Source organism: Delphinus delphis, chromosome 1, assembly GCF_949987515.2.
Source record: "Delphinus delphis chromosome 1, mDelDel1.2, whole genome shotgun sequence".
Taxonomy (NCBI): Eukaryota; Metazoa; Chordata; class Mammalia; order Artiodactyla; family Delphinidae; genus Delphinus; species Delphinus delphis.
This window is the reverse complement of record NC_082683.1, coordinates 9,747,782-9,757,981: the sequence shown is the minus strand read 5'-3', so window position 1 is coordinate 9,757,981 and position 10,200 is coordinate 9,747,782. Positions and strand designations below refer to the sequence as shown.

At 46.6% G+C, this 10,200-nt stretch overlaps 1 protein-coding gene and 1 pseudogene across 1 annotated transcript; both read right to left on the bottom strand.

Annotated features, from left to right (window-relative positions):
• Positions 1-1,298: 1,298 nt before the first annotated feature.
• On the bottom strand, positions 1,299-1,987 carry LOC138414311 (arylacetamide deacetylase-like 4). Its single transcript, XM_069541548.1, is given in 2 exon segments — positions 1,299-1,489; positions 1,492-1,987. Coding segments are annotated over 2 exon segments (687 nt in total).
• Positions 1,988-3,717: 1,730 nt separating this feature from the next.
• LOC132425840 (arylacetamide deacetylase-like 4) overlaps positions 3,718-10,200 on the bottom strand; it is a 28,107-nt pseudogene continuing 21,624 nt past the window's right edge.

Genomic DNA, 10,200 nt, shown 5'->3' with positions numbered 1-10,200 from the left:
CTCCTGATCCACAGAAACTGTGAGATCATCAATGTGTGTTGTTTTAAGCCACTAAGTTCATGGTAGTGTTGTTACACAGCAATAGATAATTAACAAACTTTTCCATCAAAGCTGCTTGCATATAACACATGGATCATGATGCCTGTCCATGCTCCCAGGATCCCAGTCCAAACTGCTTATGTAGATATCTGTCCCCTCTGCAAGGATCCACGACTCCCTCCTCCATCAGTCATAGGTGAGGTCCTTGGCACCAAGAGATGCTATGGTTGCAGAGAAGAGAGATTCTCCAACTTTAGCACTTGGGTGGGACTAGGCAGCAGAGAGGCCCAGTGTTACTACAAATGTACCTAGCAAACACAGGCCTAATGCAAAAGCTAATGTGGACTGCCCCCAGCATGCAATACAATTATTCTCTTCCTTTTCTCTGTGAGCAGAGAGAGTGGTGTGGGCTAAGTGAAGGCAAGGTTCTTTGTAAAAGTGGGACCAATATATAAGTGCACCAAGGAAAGCTGACACCTTACTGCTTTAGGGAATGCAGTTTCCGTATCCCAGATGGCACCCAGAGATTCCCAAGACAGCCTTGGCTCTGAGACCCTGCCTCTTGGTAACCAGTGATCTAATTTGGGCATTCAGATTAAAGACTTAAGCCCAGGAAAAGTCCCCAGCCCCCAGAGCCCACCCTTTTCCTCACCGCCTTCCTCTTGCTTCTTCTTGCATCTCCCTTTCCAGTGATCTCCTCCAAAACTTCCCCTTAGTCCAGCCCAAATGCAGCTATACTGAGGGCAGAGATCCACTGCAGCAGCATTTCTCAGGCCAACTGGAACCAATCTGTTACCAATCTGCAGGAATTTGGCTGGTGACCTTTGGCCCCAGGAACAATTGGGTGCCCCCTCCTCCAACAGACACCTGACCCCAAGCAATGCTTCAGCATTTTGGGTATATACCCACGACGGACCGTATGGCCAGCTGTTGGCATTCATTCTGCAGAGGCCTTGTGTGTTAGAGCCTTGAGAAATTTTAAAGGCATTGTTTTCTCCATTGACTATTTATTTCACCCGAAAGAGAACGTTAGAGAATGTTGCTAGATCCAGAATTGAACACTGTTGGCACTGAAAGGAAACAGACACAGTTTGGATTTTCTCAAACACTAGGCAAGACTATTCTTAGCTTACTTCTCATCCTTCCCCTGCAGGGCAAGCCCTGACTTAGCATCTCCTTAATCAATAAAATACAATTCATCAAAGGACTCAGCACGTAGCAGAGACCATACTTGCTATGCCCTACTCAGGGCCCCAGGGTTACAGTGTGCTCTTTATACAACGGACTATAGCATTCACAATTTTCAGGGAGCATGGGAAAGAGAAAGGCTTCCAATCACATAATATCAGAGATCCGTGAAAGCCATCCTCCACGTGGTACCATGTCACGGGGACCCCCTGGTCCTCCAAGCACTTCTTATAGAGCAAGATGTCATCACAGAGGATGTCATACAGCTCACCAGGAAGGCTTCGGGAAGCTGGGCAATGGTCTCTTCCTCCTTTATGAGGGGTGTATGTTCCACATCCAACAAGGGATTGTTTTCTAGATAGGCAGCCTCATTGAAAGGGGCAGGAAACATGGGTTGGTAGTCTGTCTTCTTGAAACTCCTGGGTACGTTGTCCGCGCTGACCCACTTCCGGTACTTCTTCCAGACTTCCGGGGGAATGAAAGCACCACTCAAGATGGCATCCCACCAGAGAAGTCGATAAACACGTATTTAAACACGCATCATGAACCAGGTGAGGAACTGGACGTGTTGGTTCTGCGGAAAGGATGGCAGCCGAAAATTAATGAGTTGGACAATGAGATAAATCAGGACCTGGGCCCTGATCCGAGGAAGACCGGATCTGCCCACCAAGGTCTGAGAGGTCAAGGTCGCAATCCCTGCCCCAGCACTGTCTCCGCAGATCACACCGCAGACCTGCCGGAAGGAAGCAGAAATGCCCATGCCTCCTTGGACTCTCTCTTGCCCATCCACCACAGGGGTGAAGGCTCTGCAGAACCAAACAGTTGAAAGGTTGATCTCCTCCAGGAGCTTACTTAAGAAACCCCATTATGTCTTGATGAGGAATCAGGGGGCACCCAGCTCCTGACCATTTCCCCCTGTACAGTGCTCTCGGGGCATTTCCTCACAGGCACCATCCACCTGCAGCCTCCTGGCAGCGTGCAGAACCTTACCTGCCTTTCTTCCTCCACCAGCCTGTCGATCAAAACCAGTCTGGCCTGCGTGCTAGGTCTTTTCAACTATCTAGAATAACAATATCCTCAACAATTTCCTACAGGGTATTAACAGAGGTGCTTATTAACACCTTTATGAATTTTATTATCACCCTTCAGAGATGTAGAGTCTGGCGGAAACTCTGATGGTGGAATTTCAGACACAAGGCTCGGCCGGCTGGGAGGTACGTTGATGGATACTGGCAAGATGCTGTCTTCCTCAGTCTCATCAAGAAAACCAGAGATGCTAAGGAAGTTACATTAAGTAAGTTGTATGAGGGGGCTTGTTCTAGAGGTTGAACCTAAAAGGGCAGTTTTTAGTTCCTCTCACTTGCCTTCTCTAAACTGTTTCCCTGTGAATTGCTGTAATCTGTTGGATTAAGAACCGGAATTCTAGTGAGTGGTACCCACGGCCCCCTCCATCCACTAAAAAGCTCCCCCTCTTCTCTTTTCAAAGAACCTCAGGTGCCCTGAGTCATGGTTTTCTTGAGACGCTCCCAACACTGGTCCCTGCATGGCCAGCAGTTAATTTGTTAGCTAGTTAGTTCATAAGTCCATTAGGTATTAGGGGTTTTTTAATATTAATAATATTAATATTTATTAGTTCCCAAAGACACGTTTAAACATTAATTAATTCGAGTTTTTTGTTCAGTTATTTCAAATAACATTAAAGGAAAGATGAAAAGTTATTTTTTAAGTCAAAATGGCCCCAAGCTAAAAAAAAAAAAAAAAGCCTAGAAACAAATATTTTAAAGTTTGTCCCAGGCCTAATTGAAACCGTGCACCTCAGACTGGGACTTGAACCCACGTGCCGGGACTCGAACCCAGCCTAAACCCAGACTGGGACTTGAAGGTATTAGTTTCAACAATGCAAAAAGCACCTGCAGCATCATCGCCCCAAACCACAGCCAGGACCTTGACCGGAACCTTCAGCCAGGCCCTTAATACCCCCACCACCATCCCACCTCGCTGCCTTCCCAGTCTGAGAGAACAGTTACCTTGAATCCCGTATCCATCGCTCCTTTTCTTTCCTTTTTACATAGTTCCATTGTATCTATGTATATTCCTTAAAAGTATTACTATGATTTTAATTGTTTTTAATTTTGTAGACAAAGTATCTGGCTTTATGTAATTTTTTGAAAATTTTTTCACTGAGTTTTATACTGTCAATATTCATCCACAGTATGGTATGCCTTACTTGAACAGCTATGTCATATCCCATAACGCCTGTGCAGTATAACACTGACTATCACAGTTGATTCATGCACTCCCCGTCAAGGGGCATTTGGGTTGTTTCGGGTCTGGGCTGTTTTGAACGATGCTGCGCCTGTCTCCGTGGATGCATGTGCAAGAGTGTCTCTCGGGGCCTAGGACCTCCTCTCCCTCTGTTCTGCAAATCATCCAAGGCCTCTCCCCTCCCTTCTGTCACCCAGGTAACACCCACCGACTTTCTCCAACAATTCACCCAACCGACAGCAGCACAGAGTCGGTCTCCTGGGATAGAAAACCACACAGGGCGCGGTACATGTCTGCAAGACAAAACCGACACATCAGCAGCCACCTGTAGGGAGGTCGGTGCCCCACGGGGCCCAGCACTGCTCCCCAGCCCCCAAGAAGAGCTACCAACAGTGCTGGCACTGAGTGTGACATCTTCCCTTTCTTCCTATTCTTGGCTCCTGTGAAGTGACTCTGGCCACCTCTGCCGGGACAACACAAAAAGCCAAGTCAGACGCCTGAGTCCACCCCAATCTCCTGAATATCGGGGCTCAGATGTGCCTTGGGGCTCCCCAGCTGCAACGTTTTCTTTTACAGTAGAGGAAACTGTGGACCTAGAAGGCTTGGTGATTTGAAGCCGACAAAGCCAAGATGAGGGAAGGTGGGCGTGTCTGCCCTGAAATATGAACAATAATTATATATATGTACAGATGTTATTAAGAAGTAAGCAGTGGTCGCACGGGCCATTTCTATGAGTCAAGCAGTATGTCTGAGGTTCTCAGAGAGCAGCCTGATCATTAATGCTTCGACCACACGGGCACAGTGCCAGACACAGAATCTGTACCAAATGAAACACGTCTGACTCAGCAGTTCTCAACCCTGGCTGTTTACAGAAGTACAGGGCGGGGGGTGGGGGGTGGGGTTACACACTCTGAGCCCCAGGCTGAGCCCCAGACCAACCAAATCAGAATCTCTAGGGTGGGAGCACAGGCGACAGGATTTCTCAAATCCCACCAGGCAATTCCAGTGTCAGGGGAGGTGGTGATTGACCATCTGGCAGAGAGAAGCAACAATGGGGCGGGTACATGCTTTGCTAACACGGTTTGGGGAGGTGACAGAAGAAGGGTCAAAACGATTCAGAGTGGGCAGCTCCTAAGGAGGTCTCAGACCTGGCTTAAGTCATCTGGGAGCTTTTTAAAAATACTGATGCTGGATCCCATCCCCAGAGACTGACAGTCGGCCTGGGGTAGGAGCTGGGTGTGACTATGACTCTCAAGCCCCCGGGGGGTTCTAAAGTGTACGCAGCTAGAGTGGGGACGACTGCTAGCCACGACCTGGTCCTGCCGACCTTCCCCACTTCAGCCCCCCACTCTGTGGTCCCGACATTCTTCTTTCTCTTGAGCACCCAAGGTTTTGCACTTGCTCTCCCTTAACAGGGCAGGGACTAGGGTGAGGCAAGCAAGGCACTCGCCTTGGGCGCAAAATTAAGGGAGCATCCAAACACTCATTATCCAAGATAAATAATAGTTTGGTGCAATATGTTAAGGAATCAAAATTAATGCCAGAAACGTCCGTGATGAACAACATATCGAAATTTTAAATAGAATCCTCCTTTGCTTTTGCACGACTTACCCAGCTCTCTTGCATCCTGCTTTTATATAAACGTTGGTATGTTGTTCATCTTAGTTTTCTGCATCAATACTGATATTTTTAATATTGCATAAAAATATATTTATCTGGATCACTGTGGTTTTGGGTGCCCCTTTAAATACGGAGGCCACGGAGGGTGCCTCACCTGCCTCACCCCATTCCCATAAGGCTTGGAGCTCTCTTTCCCGGCCCCTGTAGGGCCGGCTCATTCTCATCAGTTGATCCTGGGCTCAAACTTTGCCTTCTTGGAGAGGCGTCCTCTGATAGGAAAAATTAAATCTGCTCCCTGAGTCATTCTCTACTCCATCGCTCTGTGCTACCACGATGTGAAATTAGCCTACTCATTTGTTTCACTGTCCAGCCCCCTCATTTGAGTGGGCTCCAATGAGGACCTTTCTTGTTCTCCACAGTGTCCCCCGTGCCTCCAAGAGGGTCTGACACAAAGTAGGTGCTCAGTAAACATTTGCTGAGTGAGCCCCAGTTTTACTTTTGGAAATAACGTCATCCCTCCACAGAGGAAGGGGTACAGATCCAGCCAATGAATGAGGGTGCTCCCGGGGGTCTCTGAAAGGGAAGAGTGATCTTGGACAAGGGTGAGACCAGTAGATGGGAGATGATTCATAATTAACTTCTGAAAAGGGGAGAGCTTCAGGGCAGCAAATTCAGATGTTGTATTTTCACCACCAGGTGGCAGTACACCCTAACCTCAGGGAACAGGTAATGCAAACAGCCCACCTCTTCACATGGGCAAATTTTCTCCTGTGCGGAAATAGAGACACAGACGTAGAGAACAAACTTATAGTTACCAAGGGGGAAGGGGAGGGTGGAACAAATTGGGAGACCAGGATTGACATATTACATTACTACGTATAAAATAGATAACTAATGAGAACCTACTGTATAGCACAGGGAACTCTACTCAATGCTCTGTGGTGACCTGAATGGGAAGGAAATCTAAAAGAGTGGATATATGTATACGTATTTCTGATTCACTTTGCTGTACAGCAAGAAACTATCACAACATCGTAAATCAACTATACTCCAATAAAAATTAATTTAAAAAATTTTTTCTCCTGTGTGGCCATCCCTCCATCCATCCATTTGTTTGTTGGTTCATCCTTTCACCCAGTTATTTGCCCATCCATCCATCTATATATTCATGCACTCATACATCCATTCAAAAACTAAAACCACAGGCCTGGCCCTGAGGATCCTGTAGCAAGCAAAATAGAAGACTTTCTCGCACTCTTGGAATTTCCACTTTTAGTTGGGGAAGGCAGACGGTAAATAAGGAAACACCCGGAGGAATGAGATAAGTTCAGATTGTGACAAGTGCCATGAAGAAAACGTTAAAGGATGATGTCAGGGATGGAGGTGGGGGGCGGGCACAGGGTAGGGCACTAGAGTGGGCAGGGAGAGTTCTTTAGATAAGACGTCCAGGGAGCCCACTCTGCGGAAAGACATTTGAGATCAGACTGGAAGAATGAAGAAGGGGGCACCCGTCTTGCAAAGCAGCGGTGAGGGGAGACACAACTTTGCAGGACTCGGGAACAGCAAGTGTAGGAGATTCAGGGTGAGAAGGAGCCTGGTGTGTCCAAAGCCCAGAGGAACAGGCAGCATGGCTGCAGCAGAGCGAATCGCTGTGGGAGGTGGGAGACCCGGGTGACCAGGCCGGAGAGGTCTGCAGGGCCAGCACCAGCTGTGGGGAGGAGTTGGAATTTCACCTGAAGACCCTGTAAAGCCACAGGAAGTGTTCACTGCAAGACTGACAATTTCCGACTCGTATTTTTAAGGGTTCTTTCTGGCTGCTGGGTGAGGATTAGACTGTGAGGGGTGACATGGGGAGAGCAGTTACTGGGATGTAGGGATAAAGGGATGCGGGCAAGAGAAGGTGGCTTTGGATCACAGGGGTCTTGCAGAGCCGGAGAGAAACACACGGGTTTGGGAAATACTGTGGGGTGAGAACAGACAGGACCGGTCAATGGCTGGTGAGTAGTGAGGGAGCGGAGAAGAGTCAACACTGCAGGGCCATAAACACCAAACGCCACCCCACTCCAGCCCTGGCCACTTCACCACCCTCTCCTTGACCAAGAGTATCATAGTATAAAAAAGAACGTTTTCACACCACCTGCTGACTTGAGCCCAAAGCCCTTAGTCAGGGCTCCCTATAAAAACCTCCAGCTGCTGATTCCTTGGAGGGACTCCGACAAGGTTCCCATGGGAGGGGTGGGTAGAGCTTTGCATGAAGATGAGGCTCTTCCTTCACAAAACCTCCAAGGACCATCTTACCCAGGCTCCCTAATACGGTGCCCCCTCCGTGGAAGAAGATGATGCCTCGCCACGGGCTGGGGGAGGCCACCTTGGGCTGGAACAGCCTCATGGGTATGGTTCCAAAACGCAGGTTGGTTACCACAAGCCCAGGGTCCTTCTTGATTCTCACGCGGTTGTGCAAAAACAATAAATCTGGGCATGGAGCAAATCCTCAATTTCTCAAGTATATTCCCCTGTTAGAGGTAAGAGAAAGAGCGGGAGATATTAGGAGAGGTTAGGATCCACCTGGATGGTGGATGACTCCTGCCCCTTGTAACTGCTGGGATGTTTTTGCAGTTTCTTATCTGCCTCAAAGCCATGAACCTAGGGCTCATCAGGTTCTAGGGTATGTCCAGATAAAGCATTGGGCTTTCAGAATCTCCTCCCAAAAGCTCTTGGTTGAATAGTGGTATGAATTTGCCAAAGAGCTAGCCCACGTTTGGGCTGAGCGGTTGGGCATTGAACTGATCAAAGCCAATGTCCAAAGCAGCTGGCTGGCAACCTTGCTCTCTTTGGCTCCCAGCCTAAGACGGCAAAGACGGTCCATCACCTGGGTCAGCACCATCATTGCCTCTCTGGGTTATGACAGACCCTTAGGTCTCATTTGTGTTCAACAGGAAAGAGTCATGGGATCAATTAAGGATGTCTGCCATGGGCTCAGGGGGAAGGGGCAATGGCACAAAGGCTATATATTTGCCGAATGTGAAAAGAAGTCCATTGTTTTTAAATTAATATGGTCACTCTAGTTATAAACAAGCAAAATATCTGAATATTTCATGAAATATAGTTACATGGTATCATATCTCATGTACTAAATGCATTTCAGCCATAATGGATCATCTCTTCCGTGGACCTCGCATGGAATATGCGTCTTTGTCATAAAGAAAACAGCACGGGATAATTGTGAACATAGTAAGAACAGCTGACACTTATTAGTCTCCTACAACATGCCAATACTGGTCCAAGCGATTTGGATTATTAACTGGCTTAAACTACTCAGAGACCCTCTTAAGTCAAACACAATTATAAGCTCCATTTCACAGATGGGAAAAGCGAGGCATGCCAAGGTCAAGTGCCTTGCCTGTCAACAAGTAAGATGCAGAACTAAACTAGAAAGAGCTTGGGTTCTTAAGTCCAGCAGATGTGGATTCAAGACTTAGCTCTACTACCACCGACTCACTGAAAGATCTTGAGCATTACCTTCTCTGAGCTTCAGTTTTCCTCATTTTCTAAAATAGAAGAATGGAGTCTACAGTCCCTGAGGATGCAACCACCCATATGGAGTGTGTCACTGGTGGGTCCTGGTAAGTGTGAGCTCATACTGGGTCCTGCCCCAGGTTTATGGGATGACCCAGTGCATTCATTCCGTGGAGACGACCCCACCCCCGTCCCCACTGCCCCATTGCCAAGGCTTAGGCTTCTCAAAAGGGAACTCCCAACAAAATCCCTATTTCCCGGCCTGAGGTAGGAGCAGGGTGACCAACGCGGTGGAGATGACCTACTTTCCCCACCACTTAGCCCACATCTGAGGAATCCATTTCCAGCATCTAGGAGAGCACATGTTTCAGGGATTTTGAACGATGCAATGTGGTGATAAACGTCTCTTAGCGCGACATTCTAAAAGGTCACTAGATATAGCCAGGAAGTTAGATTTGGTTTGTTTTTTCCCACAGTGAGTCCACATTTGTCAGAGCTGGTAATTTAGGACAGAGGCAAATAAGGAAGGTTGATTATTATATATTATTATATAATATTATAAATACATATTATCTATATATAAATATTATAAATATATTGTATGTATAAATATTATATTTCTAGATTATTTGCATAAATGTTATAATGTGCATATATAAGTATTATAAATATAATATTTTGATATTATTTATAAGAATGTATTAGTAGTAGTATAAAGAGGACCATCACTAGTTTAGGAACGCCTGAGATCCAGAACTTTAGATGGATACTGAAACTCTTTCACAAAATATTCTAGCAGAGTTTGCCCTTTAAAATAAAATCTAGGGACTTCCCTGGCTGTCCAGTGGTTAAGACTCCACGCTTCCAACTCAGGGGGCGCGAGTTCAATCCCTGGTCAGGGAACTAAGATCCTACACACCCTGGGAAGAGGTCAAAAAATGAAACAAAAACAAAAAATAAAATAAAATCTATAGCATTTGTTATATTAGTCATTATATCTTTTAGTAAGGCTGAAATCACTCATCACAGCTTTTAAATCAATAATGATTTTAGGAAATGCTGTGTCTTTGCCTTCAGAGATTTGATATATGTACTAATAATAATCTATTTTTATGGAGTCCTTTCTAAGTGCCCAGCACTGTACCTTGCACCTTAAATGCATTTCTCATTCAATCTCCACCTCACACCTATAAAAAGCGTCTCTTGCTGTCCGCATTTTTCAGAGCAGAAAACAGAGACTCAAAGACATTAGTCTACAAAACTAGCAAGTGAAGATTCAGGTCTCAGACCCAAGGTTGTCTGATACCAAAACTAGACACCTGATCTCTAGGCCATAGAAGCTTTTAGGTTTTGTCTCCTTCTCCTTAAAATTCTTATCCTTCCTGTACTTATCTGTCTTCTGGAACCAAGTGACCACTTGGATATCATCATCCTCATCATAGTCACCTTGTGATGAGCCGTCTGACCTAGGAGGGTTCAGTGCTGGGGGGACGAGGATGGGACATCATGAGCTGAATTCACCCTCCATGGCCCATCTCAGAGGGTCCCGTGAGCAGCTGTCATCAGAGATGC